At 42.5% G+C, this 23,413-nt stretch overlaps 1 protein-coding gene across 2 annotated transcripts in view; it reads right to left on the bottom strand.

Moving 5' to 3' along the window:
• Positions 1 to 2,645: 2,645 nt before the first annotated feature.
• The window catches only part of TMEM259 (transmembrane protein 259), a 51,611-nt gene continuing 30,843 nt past the window's right edge, over positions 2,646 to 23,413 (bottom strand). Inside the window, exons 8-12 of one of the 2 annotated variants that reach the window (XM_040417583.1) lie at positions 10,119 to 10,176; positions 9,937 to 10,020; positions 9,727 to 9,859; positions 8,409 to 8,508; positions 2,646 to 7,407 (exon numbers count right to left, since the gene is read on the bottom strand). In XM_040417583.1, the coding sequence (XP_040273517.1) occupies positions 6,826 to 7,407; positions 8,409 to 8,508; positions 9,727 to 9,859; positions 9,937 to 10,020; positions 10,119 to 10,176 (957 nt within the window). In that variant the 3' untranslated portion in view covers positions 2,646 to 6,825. Of the gene's footprint in view, positions 7,408 to 8,408; positions 8,509 to 9,722; positions 9,860 to 9,936; positions 10,021 to 10,118; positions 10,177 to 23,413 lie in introns of those variants that run through there. The other variant, XM_040417584.1, reaches the window with a different exon arrangement.

Raw genomic sequence — 23,413 nt, 5'->3', positions numbered from 1 at the left:
TCTGACTGACTCCCTGTATTTAATGCAGTGTGTGCATTATATACACACACACTCTGCATTAAATACAGGGAGTCAGACTCCCATCAACTGGACATTTTTTTTTTTTTTATATTTATCAGGTTGTTTTTTTTTGTTTTTGTTCCCCCCCCCCCTCCCTCCCTACTTCATACTTGGCCAGGGAGGGGGGGCTGTCCAGGGGGAGCGGGGGCTGTGCAGGGGCCGGTACTTACTGCCGGTGTAAATCTCGCGGCCCGCGTGTCTCGCGAGATTTACACTGGGAGCTTAACAGAGGTGCCGCGCGGACGTGCTGGGAGCTGACCGGAGCAGCTGTAAAAAGGTAAGTAACAGCTTCTCCGGCCCCCAACATGTCATGGTCTGTATTATGGCAATGTAAGTTGCCATAATACAGACCTAGACTCGAGTATAAGACGAGGGGGCTTTTTGAGCACAAAAATCTTGTCTTATACTCGAGTATATACTGTATTTTTATTTTAATTTTGAGGAAAGGGGGATGATTTAGAAAAAATAAATAAAAAATATATATATATATATATATATATATATATATATATATATATATATAATTAAATTTTTTTACACATTTTAATAGTTCCCTAGGGAACTTGAACAATCAATCATTAGATTGCTTCTCTCAGACTCCAATGCATTAGTACTCTAGTCTGTGAGAAATACACTGCGTTCCTATGAAGCCCTCCACAGGCAGGGGCGCCACAGGGACTAATGTGCGGCAGCCTCGTATCACTCAGGAGTACAGGGACTGCCGTACACATCATCGCCGCTAGGGGGGAACCAGTGAATGGCCAGGAGCGCGTGCTCCAGGTTTTTATCCTCACAGATGCCATGGTCACATTAGACCACAGCATCTGAGGGGTTAAATGTGTGTGATCTACGTTATTGTTGATCACATACATTAGCCCCGGGTGCTTGTTGTTTAAAACACCTGCGGGCGCCATCTTTAAAGTCCTGACTGCCAAAGTATGTATTCATAAGGCGGTCAGGAATGGGTTAAACCCAACATTTTTTTGTAGAACTGCTACTCTTTTTCTATGCCACCCCCTTACTGGAGTAAGTTTTTGTTGGAATATTATTATTTTTTTTTTTAATTGCAGTGATAAATCTGGATTTAACCATCTATCATAGCTAGCTAAACCCACTTTCCAACACTGGAGCGAGTAGTGCAAAAATGCCACAAGTAACCCCACACAAAAGCCTTTTTTAAAGCCAGCATTCTCACTGTGCAGGGCTTAATTCACCCCAAAGAATTGTCACCTACGAGAAAAAGAGAATTTATGAATAACCATTCACTAAATGTTCTGATGGTTAGCTCCACAAATTACATTACAGAACATTTCCTATTCTGGTTCGTTCTGTGGACAAAAATAATCCTTTCAATTAATGGGAAAAATGCAGAATGCACACAAAACTGATATGGTCGTGTGCATGTAGCCTAAAAATTTAATTTTCACCACCAAACCTGAGGAACTGTAGTATATACATGGTGCACTGTTACGGGACACTTCTCTGACATTATTAATTTCCACTTGTCTTTAGCTAGGGAAAAAAGCATAATCATTACTTGACAGGGCCAACTAGTGGTCACACAACTCAATGTTCCCATAAGGGAATATAGTACATTAAACAGGACTTTCCTTATACACATGATCACCGTGTGTTTAAGATAGAATATTTATTAACATATATACAAACACAATTTATCAATTTCATGAATTTTCTGAGGTACAATTAAATAGAACATGGGATGATGGGCTCACAGAACAGTCGCACCCCAATAATTATTCCATTTCTCATCATTAGAAATATTAAGCCCTCGCTAAGCTATGCATAGGGTCGGTTGCTGCATATGCATGGGGTATCGATCCAAGCTGCCTCTGAGACGCCATTCTGCAGGCTTCTCTTAGACCCTTCGAAATTGGTCTTGGCATGGGTAGTAAGCAATGCGGCTCTAGTTACACCATTTATTAATAACTCATACCAAAGTCAACGCCGAAAGTTGGCTTTCATGTCTTAGGAAAACTATTGTTGGAATACAAAGTAGTGTTAGTCGCAATTCACAAAGGGGTTTTTGGGGAAGAAGTTTTCGTGTGATGCTGTGCGAAGGTGAAAGATTTCTCTCCCTGACTTGGGGACTGCTTTTTAAAACTTGGATATTTAGGTTATTTCAAAGCATGCTACATTTTGTCTATAAAGTGAACAATGCTGCATGTGTAGTGTATTATGGTGATTTTCCTTGTTAAAGAGGACCTGTTACCACTCCTGACATGTCTGTTTTAATATCTCCATGCATTCCCCATGTAATAATTCTGGAGCATCTATTCTTATGGCTATATGATGTGCCTTTCCTTTATTATTTCTACTAGAAGTTATGAATGAATTGCTAGCAGTCTGCAGTAAGGGTACAGAGGGGAGGTAACCAGTTGGGGTTGTGTACAGACTGCACAGACTGAAAATGGCAGCACTGATTGGATAGAGTGAGTCTGTGCAGGTACAGCCCCCAACTGGTTACCTCCCCCTTGTACCCTTACTGAAGGCTAATAGCAATTCATTCATAACTTCTAGCTGAAATAATAAAGAAATGGCACAACATAGAAAGAGTCATAAGAATAGATGCTCAGTAAAACAGACATGTCAGAAGTGGTAAAAGGTCCTCTTTAAAGTCAATGACAATAGAAAATGCATGCTTTAAATAAAAAATAAAAATCTTTGGGTATGTTCGCACAATGTTTTTTTCTGTATGGATTTTGGTGCGGATTCCCCACGTAAAATGCCTGCAATCCACCTCTCACCGATTTCCAATAGAAAATTGTATGGTAAATTACAGGGTGTGTTTTTTTTCCCCTCATGCTTTTACAAACTACAGCCAAAAAAACAAAAAGTGACAAGTTCATTCTTGGAGCAGATTCCACACTGAATCTAGATCCAAATTTCACATTGAAATAGGCAGGTTCAAAAAATGTGCAATTTTCAAGACTACACAGCCTCTTTTTTTAGTACAGAAAAAAACTTTATGGGAGAACATACCCTTACAGGCAGTAGTGAATATGGAATTTTCTACAGAAACCGTTCTAGGGGCATCTAATTCTATAATGGACATGTACCTCCAATAAAAAATTTAAAAAAATGTTCTGAAGTACTTACTATAAGACTGGCACGTAGTAGCTTAACATGAGCCATCAGCAGCACAGACCTCCCCCCATATTCCTGTAACTGGTAGAAAGGCTCCGGCAGATCAAGCCCCAAGTCTCCTAGTCATTCAAATCCAGCATGAAGTCTTCCCGTGCTTCTCCTATCGTAACTGAGCAATGCAAAGGAGACTTCCTGTTGGATCCAAATGCCTAGTAAGTATACAGCTCTACTGCAGCAGCTTTTCTACCAGCTACAGGAGGGTGCAGCATGGGTGCCTGAGCTATTGGAGCTACAGGAGGGTGCAGCATGGGTGCCTGAGCTATTGGAGCTACAGGAGGGTGCAGCATGGGTGCCTGAGCTATTGGAGCTACAGGAGGGTGCAGCATGGGTGCCTGAGCTATTGGAGCTACAGGAGGGTGCAGCATGGGTGCCTGAGCTATTGGAGCTACAGGAGGGTGCAGCATGGGTGCCTGAGCTATTGGAGCTACAGGAGGGTGCAGCATGGGTGCCTGAGCTATTGGAGCTACAAGAGGGTGCAGCATGGGTGCCTGAGCTACAGGATAGTGCAGCAAAGGTGTCTATGCTACTGGAGCTCAAAAATGCAGACTCTGCTAATGTACTACACAGCAAACGAAAACTATAGTAGGTACTGAAGAGTATTATTTTATCTATAACAGGAGGTACACTTTAAAGATGATCCGTCACAACTCTGACTGCATTAATAAATTATTTCACGTCCCATGCAACAATTATTCTCAAGCATCTTTTCTTATAACTGTGCTGTTCCTCTGTAATTGCTACTCGATTTATTAATAAAAGGTCCAGATGGGTCTTACCAGTTCGGGGTGTGTCCCTGCACAAGGCAACACTGTCCAATCAGTGCTGCAAGTGGACTGTAGACTGTGCAGGGACACACCCCCCAACTGGTAATACCGATCTAGACCTTTTTTTTAATAAACATCTAGTAGCAACAACGGATGAATGGAATGTAGAGTTCAAGGTTATTGCATGGGGAATAAATTATTTTGCCAAACAGATAGCTCCACTTTAAATCAAATGCCGCCACAATCACTGCAGGGAAAACTTTGTTAAATGTACATGCACATGTAGTGCTGACATGTTGTATCATGATGGTGGCCAGAACTCAACCCCGAGAAGCTAGAGATTGGTCCGGAAGCCACTTTTGCATAATAAGAATTCGAACAGGCAGCAATGCAAAATTCTAAGAGCTTAAATAGACTTCCTGGCAAATACTCATCGGCACGTTTCTGAGGGAGAAGGAATCTGGAACTCTGTATTACGTACATCAATGTTATTTTAGTGTAGAGCCTTTAAACAATTCTCCTACCAGAGAAAATAGCCTTCATATACTTCTCGGGGGCTGACACTTATTTGAAAGGCTGCTTTCTACCATATACCAGTCATGTTCCAAAGAAGTGGCTTCTCAGATGCCTTTGGACTACCAGTAAAAAGGTAAAACGGGGCAGGACTTTATTTGACTAAAACTTCAATGTTTTGCTATATACTGGACACTCTGCTACAACACAAAGCAATGGTAAGTGCTGGTGCCATTGTTGTATAGAAACGAAGCCACTATAAGATCACAAATCATGGACCTGCAACAAAGTCTGGATATAACATATACAGAAGAATAAAGAATTCAGTAATGTTGATCGATTAGCCCGAGTCCTGAGCTTTTAGAAAACTTTTGACAGGCAGATGCTAAAGGTCTTGATTGGTGGGTGTCTGAGTTCTAAGACCCCCACTGATCGCTAGAATTAGGAGACAGAATGGAAATGGGCCCACAGACTTTCTATTGAGTTTGTCTCGCTTGCTCTCCTGCGGCAAGGAGAGTGTGCACAATATGCGAGTGTTTCTCTACCCTGCTTCTAGTGGTCAGTGGGGGTCTCAGGGCTCAGACTCCCACTGATCAAATTTACTAGTGTCTCTATGATATATCAGAAGTTTTCTGAAACGTTATTTATCCTTTAATTGGAACGGTAGAAACACTTTAAAGATGCATAATAAGGCAAATTAGTTAAAATTCTGAAGCTTGTATTCCAACAGTAATTTTCCTTTAAAAAGGAAAACACCATTTGATATTTTTATAAAAAAATGTGTTAAAAAAAATATATATATTGGCACTTTAAGCGGTAGACAGCCGACTGTGTCCATCCACCCGGACTGTATAAGGAGATCATTTCAGCTGACACTCGTCCTGTAAAAATAAGAATATTGCACTATGCCAGACCAGTTAAAGCAAAAAAAACAGAAGGTGCAAACAAAAAAACAAAAAAAAGAATCTACCAAACTGAAGCCATACAAATATAAAATGGTGTTAAATCCTTATTAAAGAAACACATTGATATAGGACCAAAAAAATAAAAAGGTATAATTTACAAGTGGCTTTAAAGGGAATGTTGACTTTTTAACATCATATCCTTTAAGAGGTTCAAACTTCTGTTGCTTATTTCTTAATGTAGCCTGATACAGAGCTTATGAAGATATATATTTAAAAAGGCCAAAATGATGGCTGCCAGCAGCTACCACTAGAGGGAGCATGTGAGCTTCCTGCATACAGTGTATAACCGTTAACAAGCAACCAGCAAGCTATCTTTTAAATCTATCTAGGAAATTTAACGTTCAGTATCAGATAATTCTAAGGATATATAAAGTAATTATGTTGCAGAGCACTTGGTGTTTTTTGAGGAACAATCATTACATTTCAGACCAGACTCCATGACGGAAGTGCTGATCCAATTTTATTCATGAGCGCAGCTTCGGGAATACATCTTGTTGGCCACTTATTTCTGTCCTATATATGTAAGTGCATATGCAAACATAAACACACATATATACGTACGTCATCTTTATCTGTATATAGCCTTCATACTTCTACTTACAAAAAAGTGCAATGTAATAGTAAAACAGGTTTTACACATTCGTGAGCAGCTTCTTTCTTCAGTCACAGGTGGAAAGGCACACATGTTATCCTTCTGCCACAACCAGGGCACCTCCACAAACACCTCTGTCCCAGCTTATGCACTTACATTCCATAGCTTTCAGAATAAAGTAAGCACTGGTCACACAGGGTGAAAGTAGAACAAAAAAAAAAAATGAGAGAAAATATCTGTGGACATTTTTTTTTAAAGAAAGCATAAGTTCACTCATCCTTGGTCCAGTGGTTGTGGAGTGAAATTATGAAACGCTATATTGCCCCTAGGGCCTCTGTAATAAAGCCTCTGGAAACCTATCAATCTGAAATATGGCTGTTAAAACTGTCAACAGGAACCACGTTGCATCGACCCGTGGAGACACCAGCGTGCATGTCAGTGCATACAAATCGTGAACACAACATATATGCCCACAAACTGTGTGTGTCAGAGAGACCGGCAGCCCCGTTACCCATTTACGTTACGTTTTCCTAGGCCGTTACGCCACATTTTATTGAATAATGAAAGAAAAGCGATTGCAGTCAGTCTGTGTGCGTGAACGCATCTCACGCATTGCGCAATTTTTTTAAAATCTGGTTTTGTGCGCTGCAGACCAGTCACTCCAGTTGCAAAGAGATAAATGGTCCAGACAGCCCCTTCTTAGGAGAAATGCATTTCTCCCGTACACAGTGAGCTAAGGGCAGACGGTGTGAATCCGAGATTCCGCTCACAATTCAGACCCCTGCTCAGCCTCTGCACTCGGCTGTGGCGCACTAGCTTCTGAGAGCAGCCCTGACGACAGATTGTTCTGCTCTCGATCAGTGCTGGTAACTGAAAATCTTACTGGATTACAGTCTGTGGCTACTTGCACTTGGGGCTCAGTCAGTTTTTTGGGAATGTTATCAGGTGTAGCAGTTGGCAGAATAGGAGGCGGGTCACCAGTCTGCGTCACTTCTGTAGTACCAGCTTCAAGAGGTTGGCTCCTAGCCGTATCCTGAATCGGCTCCTCAGACAGAAGCTCTATAACATCTTCTACGGGTTGTGCTGTAGCCACACCGCCACTTGAAGGGGTATCAGTCGACATAACACCTGCAGCCACTAAACTAGAGGCCGCAGGCTGGAGAGTAAAACTGGGGGCAGGGGGAGGCGTTACAATGGATGGCTCCGATGTAGTGTTGTTATTCAGGTTGTCCTGAAGGCTGGTTTGATTCTGACCAGCCTGCTGATTTTGAAGGAGCATTTCCTGGATGCGGATCTGCTGAAGTATGGCGGGAAGTTCATAGTGATGGAAAAAATAGATCATAGAGTGCTGTGGGAACAGAAAGCTCAGCATCAATCAGGCACGTTCATAACACCATAGTATCTGAAATTTATATTACCACATGTGACACTAAGGGCGACCAACTGTAGACTCCACACAAAGCTATAACATGGGAGGTGGCATTTTAAAATGGCTGTATTGTATGTGCCTTTACAACTTTGCCCACAACACAGGTATCTATAGAGGCTTACAACATTCTCAACCTACTTATAGTATGAGAAGGCTTACCTCAACAAAAAAAGCCCTTTTAGAAAATAAAGCTGCAGGTCCGGTTTCTCTAAACCCTGGCAATCAGTTGTAGGGTAGTCTCCTGAGTACACATTACCGCTGCAGAATTACATGGATACTCCCCACAATAAAGTCCATGAAATACCGCAACATTCAAAAAATACCACCATGCATCTGTATATATACACACAGTGCTCCCCTCCAATACAGTGGACTAACTAGACCACTCATATCAATTAAATGCACAATATTTTTTGGGTGCAATTTGGGTTAACCGAAGAGCAACCCTGTCTCCATAATAAGCTGCCCTATGCAGGGAAGCACAATATGCTGACAGCGTCACTTTCAAGTGGTTCTTCACATGCACACATACAATGTACATGGCAGGGCAATGCAGGAGCCCCAGACAAGAAAATGTAGGAACTCGTCATGTAGGTGTACTCAAAAGGAGCTGTTTAAATGCAAGATAAGCTAAGAATTAAAATATAACCTGTGCTATGATGGTTATGAAAGAACAGAATCCATACCATTGTGCCTGATCCAACATGAGATGGATCCAGACGGACCAAAATGACCTATAATGACCTCATGTCATGGCTTCTTCCTGTCAAATTTTATGGAAATGCAGACGTAGGTTCTGTGCAGAGCATTCAACGTAAATGTACAGTCTCACCAATACAAACGTTTCATTTCTATGACTTCACATGAAAAATGACATGAATAAAATGTATGAATAGCTATAGTGTAAGGAAAGCCATTACCTGGATGAAGAGCCAGGATGTTACCAGAGCCAGGCTGCTGTACTGACCATTGAAGCGGTAGTGATAGGCATAGAATGCAAAGTGATAAAGGTAGAAGAATCTGCAAGGAAAAAAGTGCCATGCAATGAAATTACAATGAATCACGTTGGACTTTTTCACTGACTACACATAACGGTGCAATAGCAAATACCAGTTTTTATGCATTATCAAAATAAAAAAATAAATAAAATAAAAACACACAGAACAAAAGACCCTGAGGAGCATTTGTCAAACCCTGTGCACCAGGAAAGTGGTACCAAGAAGTCCCACGTTTGTATGACTCAAAAGTGGGAGTGGTATGGGTAGGGCTCAGCAGGAGGGTCATGGCTGTAGCCCAGAAGACTTACTATAATCTAAAGGGGTACTCCAATTGGAGCAAGTTTTTTCCTGCCCATAGAATAGGGGATAACTGTCTGACCGATGGGGGTCTTAGCGATAGGGTCACTCTCTGTGGGGGTTCCAAAAATAGAGTACAGCGCTATTAAGCCAGAATCTGGTAAATAATAGCTCAAAGATACACCAGCTGACATTCTGGGGCAACAGCCTTATTTAACAGTCCTGCTACCCTTAATAAATTAGGGGCATGTCACTCCAGTGCAGAGGGAATCAAGACTTGCGTGTGAAGCGCCAGTTTTGAGACATGTCCACATGTGCTTATACCAAATAAAAACAAGAAATAGCCAAGCGCTCCAATCAGATATTTTTCGGCAGTACCACAAAAAATAAATGGCGGGTGGCCACACATGCACAGTGCGCTTTGCAGGCTCCATCTCACCTCTGGGAGCTGCACCTATCAGACATTGGGGGCATAGCCTAGCGATATGCTCCCAATGTCCAATATGGGAATACCCCTCTAAATAAACGCTGAATAGTTATATTCTGTAATAAGCTTACATGAACCAGTAGGTCTTGAAGCTGCACAATAAGGGGTACCATACAACAGTAGGCTGAAAGGCACTTGTGCTAGCTGCACACTTGCACTTAGGACTGGAATACTGGAATTGTCAGATCCCGCTAGCGCCTGTAGGACCCCAGTCACTATAATGGGATCTGTCTGTTCCCGTGGAAATACAGACAAAATATCGACGCATGCAGATGTATTTCACCCTTTATTTTTTGGGGAATCTGTGATGAAGGCTCCTACCGGAACCACCGCTGCAGATGTGCGCTTAGCCTTACAACACATAATGAAATAAATGTAGAAACTGAAAAATGTTTTAAATGACAAAACAAACACTAATACAAAGATGTCCCAAAATGTAGAGACCCTGCAGCTCACCTTAGCCAGTGTCTCTTGCTGGTGTTTGTGTGGCAGCAGATGGCATCATACTGATCAGCAAGCCAAACTATGAGGATTATGTAGAAGGCAGTAGTCGTATCATTGAAAAACTCTGACATAATGGCTTCCATTCCTGTGAAGACAGAGAAACTAAAGCAATGCAGGTAAGACTGCCAAACAAGTCTGTTGGCTATTGCGCAGATAACCTACCTACAAGTGCCAGGATCACAGTGAGCAACGGGGCAGCAGGAAAAGCAATACTCATATTCATCTCCAACATCTGCAGCAAATCCACTATAAAGGAGAGAAGACGGGTGACAAGAGCGGTAAAGAACCCATGAAAGAAGGGCCAACGAAAGAAACCATTTACTTTCCAATGCATGGCCACTTACCAATAAAAACAAAGATCTGATGGTGAGAATACCTCAGGAGCATGGACACCGAGAGAGTCTATAGGAGACAAAACAGGGTTAACGACTGAAAGAGGAAATCAAGTCTATGCATAAAGTACAAAAACATACACTTACAGTCCCTGCTAATACCAGATTTACAGTGCCGTCAGTGTTTCCCACCATTCAGATGACCCGAATTATTACATTGGTCCCACTCGATTGCTTCTGAACTTGATACAAAAATCACATAATACTCTAAATAAATGAAGTAATAATTCAAAGGGGTTTTCTGAGATTTTGATACTGATGACCTATCCTCTGGATACCTGATTGTAGGGGGTCCTGGGTGTCAGACCTCCACCAATCAGCTGTCTGAGAAGGCAGTGGCACTCCTGTGAGCACTGCAGCCTTCTCCCTGCTCACCAAGCACAGCGCCGTACATTGTATAGTGGATGTACTTGGAATCGCAGCTCGGCCCTATTTACTTCAATAAGACTGAGCTGTCCCTAGACCACGTGCACAATGAATGTGAAGTCACATGGCCTAGAGAAGGCTGCGATAACTCATAGGAGCGCTGCTGCCTTCTCAAAAAGCTGAATAGCAAGGGTCCCAGGTGTCGGACCCCCACCGATCAGATTCTTATGACCTATCCTGAGGAGAGGTCATCACATCAGTATGAAATCTCGGTAAACCCCTTTAAGGATCAATGTTATCAGACACCCACTCGTTTCATGGAGACAACCCAGTACTTACTCCCTATAGAGCATGGGTGGGTGAGGTTTCACTGCTTGAGGGGTGTATCGACTTCACTGCGTACCAGTGTCTCCTGCTCTGTAGGATTCAAGTCCCCTTGTATTACATGGACAGCCACCATCTTATATGAATTAGCTATCTGGCAGGTGCGGAACCTGAACCGGTCAGCACCTGTCTCCTCCTGTGAGGCAGGGGACATGGGCGTTTGGTGTCCCCTGCCAGCACTGCGATTGGCTGGAACAACGCTCCAGCCAATGGTAGCGCTATAGCTGCACAGGAAAGGGCTGAACCTGTCTGCAGGCAGCCATTCTAGCTGGTGACTGCATGCAGAGAATTCTGTACTTTTCTGTGCTGCTGGTTGGGACTTGTGGTGCACCACCACTGTGATTTAAACTTTTCCTGCTGAAAGAAGAAAGAACATCTAGAATTGCTGCACTGATTATTTATATTTTTTTCATTTGCAGCTGTTCCAGATCCCTAAACCACCCTCCGTCCCTGTCCCTTTATATATAAATTTCAGTTAGTGTCAGTTTAGAATTTTGCAACCACTGAGCACCGATCAGTAGTGTCCATTACTGATAATGTCTGCTCAGTTTGCATTGCAAATGTATTTTTCGCGCAGAAAACACTTTTTTTCTCTTTTTTTACTTCTAAATTTAATTTCAAATTATTACAAGCCCCTTCACGTGTGAAAACACAACATACACACCCCTCACACTAAATAAAGGTTTACACATTTCACACCCCAATAAAAATAGCCCGTCCATCCCAACGACTATACTTAGCTGAAGAGGCATACACCATTGCTTGCTGCAGATACAGAGTCTGCCAGTGAGGAAGAGGATGCCACTTTCTGCTACATCATCAACTACATCATCATCATCATCAACTACATCATCAACTACATCATCATCATCAACTACATCATCATCATCAACTACATCATCATCATCAACTACATCATCATCATCAACTACATCATCATCATCAACTACATCATCATCGACTCATGATGAGGGACCCTCATGATCAGCTGATGAGGGACCCTCTAGAAGGCGCCCCAGGGTAGCAGTGGAGGCAGCCCCCCAGAGTGACCGCATATGGACCCCACCCCCTGACCATTATCAGCCACAAATTCCAGGTTTTGAGGGCAGCTCCGGAATACTGATAGACTGTGCGGGCTTCAGTGAACTAGATTTTTTTTTTAAGATCAATTTCTCTGAATATTTTGTAAATTTAATGGTGGCCCAAACCAATTTATACGCCCAACAATTCATTGATCAGAACCCTACATCGGTATACTCTAGACCCCTAGGTGGGACCCCCAGTAAGTGCAGCAGAGATGATGAAGTTCTGGGGACTCATGCTGCATATGGGTGTTGTAAAGAAGCCAAACGTTAGACAATATTGGAGTTCGAACACTTTCTATCAGACTCCAATTTACAATAAGACCATGACCCGGAAACAATTTGAGTCAATTCGGAAATTCCTACACTACAAGACAATGCACAGTGCCCACCCCAAAATGACCCAACATTTGACAATCTGTTCAGGTTAGGCTACTTTCCCACTTGCGTTCGGAGCGGATCCATCTGGTCTCTGCACAGACGGATCCGCTCCTATAATGCAAACGATGGGATCTGTTCGGAACAGATCCGTCTGCATTATATTTCACAAAAAAAATCTAAGTGTGAAAGTTAGTCAGACTGATCCGTCCAGACTTTGCATTGAAAGTCAATGGGGACGGATCCGTTTGAAAATTGCACCATATTGTGTCAACTTCAAACAGATCCGTCCCCATTGACTTACATGGTAAGTCTGGACGGATCAGTTTGCCTCCGCACGGCCAGTCGGACACCCGAACGCTGCAAGCTGCGTTCAGATCTCCGCCTGCTGAGCGGAACGGAGGCCAAGCGGAGCCAGACAGGCATTCTGAGCGGATCCGCATCAATTCAGAATGCATTGGGGCTGGACGGATCTGTTCGGGGCCGCTTGGGAGAGCCTTCAAACGGAGCTCACAAGCGGAACCCCGAACGCAAGTGTGAAAGTAGCCTTTGACCACTTTAACACCAAGTTTGCTGAGGTGTACAACCCTGATAAAAATGTCAGTGTATACGAGTCCCTATTACTTTTCAATGGGAGGATTAGATTCTGCCAGTATCTGCCTAGCATGAAAAGAAAGAGTCCAGCTTCCAAATAGCGTGGCAACTTTAATAATTCAGTGCAGTAAAAACCAAAGACAATCCATGTCTATGCGTTTCGGATCCTATAATATTGATCCTTAATCATGACAAAAGAGGGTTGTGTGAACCGGGACTAAATAGTGGCCAGCTGAAACCAAACAGGTGGCCAAAATTAGTCATAGCCACACCTCCGTACAAAGTGATTGACTGAAATACATCAAGACAAAAAAATAGCTATTTAAAATGGCATATAACCATAAAATACAGAAAAAGATGAAAAAGATCCATTGTGCAATATTAAATCGGGTTTGCAATTTAGACCATTGGGGATGCAGGAGCAGGTGGTGAACTTATCAGCAAAGATTCTTTTACAAGCTTGATGTTCTGACCAGAGGACTTACCTTTTCTCCTACTTGCCACTTCGATGTTTATCGAACTATCTTGGATGTCAACAAATTCGCACTTAACCTCACCATTAAAAAGCATTTTGCAGACTTTATTTTATCTGAGGATGTTACGGCATCCAGCTCTACATCCCCTGTACCGAGTGGGTCTTCACCTTCCAAACTTTTAACCAATTTTTCTTTCCAGGAACTTGCCAATATTTATTTTATGCAGCAATCTCGACTCCATCCTGAATGCACTTCTTTTCGTGATTTTGCACATAATTTTGTTACTTATAACCATAATTTCTATCCTGTCCAATCATGTACACCTGCATTGGATAGGTTTCAGGAATTAATCGAGCGAGATTTATTTGCTTTGGAGGCCTCTGTTCAGTCTTCGGGTGTGAACATGTCCCCCAAGAATTTAACTTATAATGAGCGCCTAGCGTAGGGAGCCATCAAGCGGGCTGATAAGGGGGGCGCTGTGGTGATCCTGGACAAGCTCATTTATAAAATCACAAAATCTGGCAATGCTGGAGGATGCCAATCCATATAGGGAGCTTGCCCACGATCCCACACCCCTCTATCAGCAGGAACTCTTATCCATATTATCTGTGGGGTTTCAACAGGATTTTATGGATCAGAGGCAGATTGACTTTATTTTTGTTCCTCATCCCGTTATCCCTATATTCCATTCTCTCCCAAAAATTCACAAGAGAGGTTTTCCTCCACCCATGCGCCTGATCGTGTCAGGCATCGGCTCGTTTTCAGAGAGATTGTCAGCTTGGGTGGACAGTATTTTACAGTGCATCCCAGGTATCCTACAGGATACGAGGGCTCCAAGCCTTCCATGATTTTACTTGGAAATCAAATTATATCTGGATTACTGCTGATGTCACCTCGCTGTACACTGTCATCCCTCACGAGTTAGCCATTGTTTCATTGCAATGGTTTCTCCGAATTTATGCTGATTTTTCTCTTGCCTTTCAGGATTTCATTTGTTAAGTGGTTATGCTTTTGCTACAACACAACTTTTTCATGTTTGATCACCGTTTTTTTCTTCAGCTCACAGGAGTTTCCATGGGAGCGAAATTCTCCCCTTCTTTGGACAACATATACTTGGCATGGTGGGAGCATTGTTATCTTTTTACACAATTGAACCCCTGGGGGACCTCCTTGGAGTGGTACGGTCGCTACATCGATGACCTACTCTTTATTTGGTCTGGCGATGTGGCGGCCGTGCCTCTCCTTGGAGACTTCCTCAATAATAATACATGTGGTTTAAAATTCACTTTACATCATGATGCTTCCATCATCCCATTTTTAGATCTTCTAACTGGCAATATAGAGAATAATACGGTGATCACCCATACTTACCGTAAGGAAACGGCGGGGAACACCATCCTCCACGCAACGTCCTGTCATCTGCCACGCAACGTCCTGTCATCCGCCACATGTTAATAACATCCCCAAGAGTGAATTTATTTGCACTATACGAAATTGTTCTGCGGACCAGGCACGCCATGTGGAGTTGGATGCTGTTGCCAACCGTCTCTCGGGTAGGAAATATTCTAGCAATTTATTAGAGCTGGCTAGAAAAAATACAGCTGACATCCCCCCCGAGTCTATTAAATCTTTCCCCAGACTGCTCGTGCTCACTCAAAAAAAAAAAAAACTCAGGCTGCAGGACTGTACAAATCAATTTCAGCTTTTGTCACTAGTTATAGTCTTGAATATTCTCGTATTTGTCAGTCCTGCACTCTGAAAGTCAGTGGTCAAAGATTATTAGCGGCAGTACTAGATGTATTGCACGAAGGGCAACCACATTGGCTTTGATTTATTGGCAGTTTTAAGTGTGATCACAAAATATGCACATTTTGTACTTTTATGCAGGTTGGTGACCATATTTGTTCAACTGCCCACAGCAAGTCTTTTTACATTAAAAAGTACATTAACTGCAATATCACTTATGTAGTATATTGCATAACTTGCATCTTGTGTTGCTTCCAATATATTGGCTGCACTTTCAACAGTTTAAAAACTAGAATCTGCAGACATTCCTGACATTACACATGTTCTGACCAGAAAGGTCTCTGCAGCTAGTTGACATTATGCGGCAGTCCATGGAGACGACACTAAGGGTATGCAAGTCTATGGTTTGGAAAGAGTTAACCCACCAGTCAGAGGAGGTGACCATAGCAAGAAACTACTGAACAGGGAATCTTGCTGGATTTTTCGAATGGGCTCCTGCATTCCCAATGGTCTAAATTGCAAACACGATTTAATATTGCACTATTGATCTTTTTCTGTATTTTATGGTTATATGCCATTTTAAATAGCTATTTTTTTGTCTTGATTTATTTCAGTCAATCACTTTGTACTGGCTATGACTAATTTTAGCTACCTGTTTGGTTTCAGCTGGCCACTATTTAGTCCCGGTTCACACAATCCCTCTTTTGTCATGATTAAGGATCAATATTATAGGATCTGAAACGCATAGACATGGATTGTGTTTGGTTTTTACTGCACTGAATTATTAAAGTTACCACGCCATTTGGAAGTTGGACTCTTTCTTTTCAATTTGGATACGTACCTTCACGCCCAGGTTCCTGGCCTTGTCCGTGCCTCCTTCTATTGGCTTCAGGTGAGTGCACCACCCTCGCTTTCTTTGCTATATAGAATCTGCCTAGCAAATGGGCAAGGTATGGCATAAAGATATACAAACTTTGTGAGAGTAGCTCTGGGTACACCCACAAGTTCCACTTTTACGAAGGGAAAGATTGCCGGATAGAACCCCCAGAATGCACCCCCCCCATCCTAGGAGTTAGTGGGAAGATCGAGGGGGACTTACTGCACCCGCTGCTGGATAAGGGTTACCACCTCTATGTGGATAACTATTGTACCAGCATACCCCTATGCAGGTCCCTAAATGCCAGAGGAACTATGGCTTGTGGCACAGTGCGCAGAAATCAGAGAGGCCTCCCTAGATCCCTGGTAGGGCAACCACTGAGAATGGGTGAAAGTAGGGCTCTCCTCCATAAGAACATACTTGTACAAGGACAAGAGGGACGTCCTTGTACTGACCACCATTCACACTAACACGAGCTTCCCTGCTCCTGTACGAGGTACCACAACCACTACCCCAAAACCAGTTTTTATCCTGGACTACAACATGCACAAGGGAGGGGTGGATCTTTCAGATCAACTTCTGAAGTCCTACAGTGTCACACGAAAAACAAAAGCGTGGTACAAAAAGCTGGCCGTACACATTGTACAGATGGCAATGTGCAATGAGTACGTGCCATTTCAATCTGCAGGCCACACAGGAACTTTCCTTCAGTTCCAAGAGGTGGTTATCAAGGCCCAAATTTTTCAACGCCAGGCCGGGGAAGGTCCCAGTACTTCAGGAAGTCATGGTGCACGTGTTGTACCAGGGCAACATTTCCCAGGTCAAGTCCCCCAGACAGCAAGGAAGGGAAGGACCCAAAAAAGATGCAGGGTATGTTCCAAAAAGGGGGATAAGGAAAGACACTATTTACCACTGCGAAACCTGCCCTGAAAAACCTGGCCTGTGCATGTAGGAGTGTTTTAAAATCTACCACTCAGCCATGGAGTATTAATTTAATTTTATCCATGATGTACCCTGTAGTTTTACCACCTTATATTGCTGATTTAGTCCGCATAGCTTACAGATCCTCTTTTCACCAACCACTACATATTCATTTCTGTGAAACACCTGTTAGGTCAAAAGTACCCTTTACACCCCTTAAAATGTTCGTACAGGGGTGCTCTTTGCAAAATGGGGTCACTTCTTGGGGTTTTTAATTTCTGGGGACCTCAGGAATTTTTTTAAATACGACATAGTACATAAGGCCGAAAAAAGACATTTGTCCAACCAGTTCGGCCTGTTATTCTGCAAGTTGATCCAGAGTTTGCCAATTCAGGCCTGCCAGCAAAATTCATATTTTGCTGTTTGCCTGATGTGCTCCCATACAGCAGGCTACAAGCACATATGGGGTGTTTCCTGAATAGGGAGAAAATGGGGAACACATACTGGGGTGCATTTTCTCCTTTAACCCTTTGTGAAAGTGAAAAATTGGGGTCTGCTACTAATTTTTCATTTTCACAAAGGTGTGCTTTGGAATCCTTTAACAAGTATTTCTGCCTTCTGTGAGACACCTGTTTACTGAAAAGTACCCTTTCTACCACATAAAATGTTTGTACGGGGGTGTTTTTTCCAAAATGTGGTCACTTCTTGGGGTTTTTAATTTCTGGGGACCTCAGGAATTTTTTTATATGCGACATGGCACCTAAAATCAATGTCTGCCAATTCAGGTCATCAAAATCCATATTTTGCTGTTTGCTGTGCGCCCATACATCATTTTTTGAGCACATATGGGGTGTTGCCGTATTCGGGGGGGAAATGGGGAACAAAATTTGGGGTGCATTTTGTCCTGTTACCCTTTGGGAAAGTGAAAAATGTGGGTGTAAAGCAACTTTTTTCTGAAAAAAAATTCAATTTTCATTTTCAATCAAGTGTTTCCCAATTCTAGAAAACAGCTTTGAGGTCAAAGTGGTCACTACACCTTGAAATATTCTTTGAGGGGTGTAGTTTCCAAAATGGGGTCACATTTTGGGGGTTTCCACTGTAGGGCCACCTCAGGGTGTCTTCATAGGCAACATAGTTTCCAATTACCATTTCAACTAAATCCGCTCTCCAAAAGCCATATGGTGCTCCTTCCACTCTGAAGCCTGCTGTGCGCCCATACATCAGTTTTTGAGCACATATGGGGTGTTTCTGTAAACTCAAGATTCAGGGTAATAGATTGAGTTTTGTTTGGCTGTTAACTCTTGATGTGTTGCTTAAAAAAATATATAAAAATTTAACATCTGCTAAAAAAAAAAAAAGGGAAATTTTGAAATTGCATTCCCATTTACCTTTAATTCTCTTGGGACACCCAAAGGGTTAGAAATTTTCTAAAAAAAATATTAAGATTTGCATCTAAACTTCTAAGCCTTCTAACATCCCAAAATGATCCAAACATGAAGTAGACATACGGGAAATGTAAAGTAATAACTATTTTTGGAGATATTACTATCCATTTTAAAAGGAGAGAAATTAAAATTTGCTAATTTTTCCAAATTTTTTGTAAAATTTTGTATTTTTTATTAATAAAAATGAAATATTTTGATTCAAATTTACAATATGTGACGAGAAAACAATCTCAGAATGGCCTGGATAAGTAAAAATTTTTTTAAAGTTATCACCACATAAAGTAACATCAGATTTCCTAAAAATGGCCTGGTCCTTAACCACTTCAGCCCCCAGTGCTTAAACACCCTGAAAGACCAGGCCACTTTTTACACTTCTGACCTACACTACTTTCACCGTTTATTGCTCGGTCATGCAACTTACCACCCAAATGAATTTTACCTCCTTTTCTTCTCACTAATAGAGCTTTCATTTGGTGGTATTTCATTGCTGCTGACATTTTTACTTTTTTTGTTATTAATCGAAATTTAACGATTTTTTTGCAAAAAAAATGACATTTTTCACTTTCAGTTGTAAAATTTTGCAAAAAAAAACGACATCCATATAGAAATTTTGCTCTAAATTTATAGTTCTACATGTCTTTGATAAAAAAAAAATGTTTGGGTAAAAAAAAAATGGTTTGGGTAAAAGTTATAGCGTTTACAAACTATGGTACAAAAATGTGAATTTCCGCTTTTTGAAGCAGCTCTGACTTTCTGAGCACCTGTCATGTTTCCTGAGGTTCTACAATGCCCAGACAGTACAAACACCCCACAAATGACCCCATTTCTGAAAGTACACACCCTAAGGTATTCGCTGATGGGCATAGTGAGTTCATAGAACTTTTTATTTTTTGTCACAAGTTAGCGGAAAATTATGATTTTTTTTTTTTTTTCTTACAAAGTCTCATATTCCACTAACTTGTGACAAAAAATAAAAAGTTCTATGAACTCACTATGCCCATCAGCGAATACCTTGGGGTCTCTTCTTTCCAAAATGGGGTCACTTGTGGGGTAGTTATACTGCCCTGGCATTCTAGGGGCCCAAATGTGTGGTAAGGAGTTTGAAATCAAATTCTGTAAAAAATGATCTGTGAAATCCGAAAGGTGCTCTTTGGAATATGGGCCCCTTTGCCCACCTAGGCTGCAAAAAAGTGTCACACATCTGGTATCTCCGTACTCAGGAGAAGGTGGGGAATGTGTTTTGGGGTGTCATTTTATATATACCTATGCTGGGTGAGAGAAATATCTTGGCAAAAGACAACTTTTCCCATTTTTTTATACAAAGTTGTCATTTGACCAAGATATTTATCTCACCCAGCATGGGTATATGTAAAAAGACACCCCAAAACACATTCCTCAACTTCTCCTGAGTACGGGGATACCAGATGTGTGACACTTTTTTGCAGCCTAGGTGGGCAAAGGGGCCCATATTCCAAAGAGCACCTTTCGGATTTCACTCCTCATTTTTTCCTGAATTTGATTTCAAACTCCTTACCACACATTTGGGCCCCTAGAATACCAGGGCAGTATAACTACCCCACAAGTGACCCCATTTTGGAAAGAAGACACCCCAAGGTATTCCGTGAGGGGCATGGCGAGTTCCTAGAATTTTTTATTTTTTGTCACAAGTTAGTGGAAAATGATTATTTTTTTTTTTATTTTTTTTTTCATACAAAGTCTCATATTCCACTAACTTGTGACAAAAAATAAAAACTTCCATGAACTCACTATGCCCATCAGCGAATACCTTGGGGTCTCTTCTTTCCAAAATGGGGTCACTTGTGGGGTAGTTATACTGCCCTGGCATTCTAGGGGCCCAAATGTGTGGTAAGTAGGTAAATGACCTGTGAAATCCGAAAGGTGCTCTTTGGAATGTGGGCCCCTTTGCCCACCTAGGCTGCAAAAAAGTGTCACACATCTGGTATCTCTGTATTCAGGAGAAGTTGAGGAATGTGTTTTGGGGTGTCTTTTTACATATACCCATGCTGGGTGAGATAAATATCTTGGTCAAATGCCAACTTTGTATAAAAAAATGGGAAAAGTTGTCTTTTGCCAAGATATTTCTCTCACCCAGCATGGGTATATGTAAAATGACACCCCAAAACACATTCCCCAACTTCTCCCGATTACGGAGATACCAGATGTGTGACACTTTTTTGCAGCCTAGGTGGGCAAAGGGGCCCATATTCAAAAGAGCACCTTTCGGATTTCACAGGTCATTTTTTACAGAATTTGATTTCAAACTCCTTACCACACATTTGGGCCCCTAGAATGCCAGGGCAGTATAACTACCCCACAAGTGACCCCATTTTGGAAAGAAGAGACCCCAAGGTATTCGCTGATGGGCATAGTGAGTTCATGGAACTTTTTATTTTTTGTCACAAGTTAGTGGAATATGAGACTTTGTATGAAAAAAAAAATAAAAAAAAAAATCATCATTTTCCACTAACTTGTGACAAAAAATAAAAAATACTAGGAACTCGCCATGCCCCTCACGGAATACCTTGGGGCGTCTTTCCAAAATGGGGTCACTTGTGGGGTAGTTATACTGCCCTGGCATTTTCCAGGGGCCCTAATGTGTGGTAAGTAGGTAAATGACCTGTGAAATCCTAAAGGTGCTCTTTGGAATATGGGCCCCTTTGCCCACCTAGGCTGCAAAAAAGTGTCACACATGTGGTATCGCCGTATTCAGGAGAAGTTGGGGAATGTGTTTTGGGGTGTCATTTTACATATACCCATGCTGGGTGAGAGAAATATCTTGGCAAAAGACAACTTTTCCCATTTTTTTATACAAAGTTGGCATTTGACCAAGATATTTCTCTCACCCAGCATGGGTATATGTAAAATGACACCCCAAAACACATTCCCCAACTTCTCCTGAGTACGGCGATACCAGATGTGTGACACTTTTTTGCAGCCTAGATGCGCAAAGGTGCCCAAATTCCTTTTAGGAGGGCATTTTTAGACATTTGGATACCAGACTTCTTCTCACGCTTTGGGGCCCCTAGAATGCCAGGGCAGTATAAATACCCCACATGTGACCCCATTTTGGAAAGAAGACACCCCAAGGTATTCAATGAGGGGCATGGCGAGTTCATAGAAATTTTTTTTTTTTGGCACAAGTTAGCGGAAATTGATATTTTTAATTTTTTTCTCACAAAGTCTCCCGTTCCGCTAACTTGGGACAAAAATTTCAATCTTTCATGGACTCAATATGCCCCTCACGGAATACCTGGGGGTGTCTTCTTTCCGAAATGGGGTCACATGTGGGGTATTTATACTGCCCTGGCATTCTAGGGGCCCTAAAGCGTGAGAAGAAGTCTGGAATATAAATGTCTAAAAAATTTTACGCATTTGGATTCCGTGAGGGGTATGGTGAGTTCATGTGAGATTTAATTTTTTGACACAAGTTAGTGGAATATGAGACTTTGTAAGAAAAAAAAAAAAAAATTCTGCTAACTTGGGCCAAAAAAATATCTGGGGTGATCAATGACAGGGGGGTTGATCAATGACAGGGGGGTTGATCAATGACAGGGGGGTTGATCAATGACAGGGGGGTTGATCAATGACAGGGGGGTTGATCAATGACAGGGGGGTTGATCAATGACAGGGGGGTTGATCAATGACAGGGGGGTTGATCAATGACAGGGGGGTTGATCAATGACAGGGGGGTTGATCAATGACAGGGGGGTTGATCAATGACAGGGGGGTTGATCAATGACAGGGGGGTTGATCAATGACAGGGGGGTTGATCAATGACAGGGGGGTTGATCAATGACAGGGGGGTTGATCAATGACAGGGGGGTTGATCAATGACAGGGGGGTTGATCAATGACAGGGGGGTTGATCAATGACAGGGGGGTTGATCAATGACAGGGGGGTTGATCAATGACAGGGGGGTTGATCAATGACAGGGGGGTTGATCAATGACAGGGGGGTTGATCAATGACAGGGGGGTTGATCAATGACAGGGGGGTTGATCAATGACAGGGGGGTTGATCAATGACAGGGGGGTTGATCAATGACAGGGGGGTTGATCAATGACAGGGGGGTTGATCAATGACAGGGGGGTTGATCAATGTCAGGGGGGTTGATCAATGACAGGGGGGTTGATCAATGACAGGGGGGTTGATCAATGACAGGGGGGTTGATCAATGACAGGGGGGTTGATCAATGACAGGGGGGTTGATCAATGACAGGGGGGTTGATCAATGACAGGGGGGTTGATCAATGACAGGGGGGTTGATCAGGGAGTCTATATGGGGTGATCACCACAGTCATTGATCACGCCCCTGTAAGGCTTCATTCAGACGTCCGGATGCGTTTTGCGGATCCGATCCATCTATCAGTGGATCCGTAAAAATCATGCGGACGTCTGAATGGAGCTTTACAGGGGGGTAATCAATGACAGGGGGGTAATCAATGACAGGGGGGTGATCAGGGAGTCTATATGGGGTGATCACCACAGTCATTGATCACGCCCCTGTAAGACTTCATTCAGACGTCCGGATGCGTTTTGCGGATCCGATCCATCTATCAGTGCATCCGTAAAAATCATGCGGACATCTGAATGGAGCTTTACAGGGGGGTAATCAATGACAGGGGGGTGATCAGGGAGTCTATATGGGGTGATCACCACAGTCATTGATCACTCCCCTGTAAGGCTTCATTCAGACGTCCGGATGCGTTTTGCGGATCCGATCCATCTATCAGTGCATCCGTAAAAATCATGCGGACATCTGAATGGAGCTTTACAGGGGGGTAATCAATGACGGGGGGGTGATCAGGGAGTCTATATGGGGTGATCACCACAGTCATTGATCATGCCCCTGTAAGGCTTCATTCAGACGTCCGGATGCGTTTTGCGGATCGGATCCATCTATCAGTGCATCCGTAAAAATCATGCGGACATCTGAATGGAGCTTTACAGGGGGGTGAT

This window comes from Bufo bufo, chromosome 2 (assembly GCF_905171765.1).
Source record: "Bufo bufo chromosome 2, aBufBuf1.1, whole genome shotgun sequence".
Classification (NCBI taxonomy): domain Eukaryota; kingdom Metazoa; phylum Chordata; class Amphibia; order Anura; family Bufonidae; genus Bufo; species Bufo bufo.
This window is presented reverse-complemented; position numbering and strand designations above follow the sequence as displayed.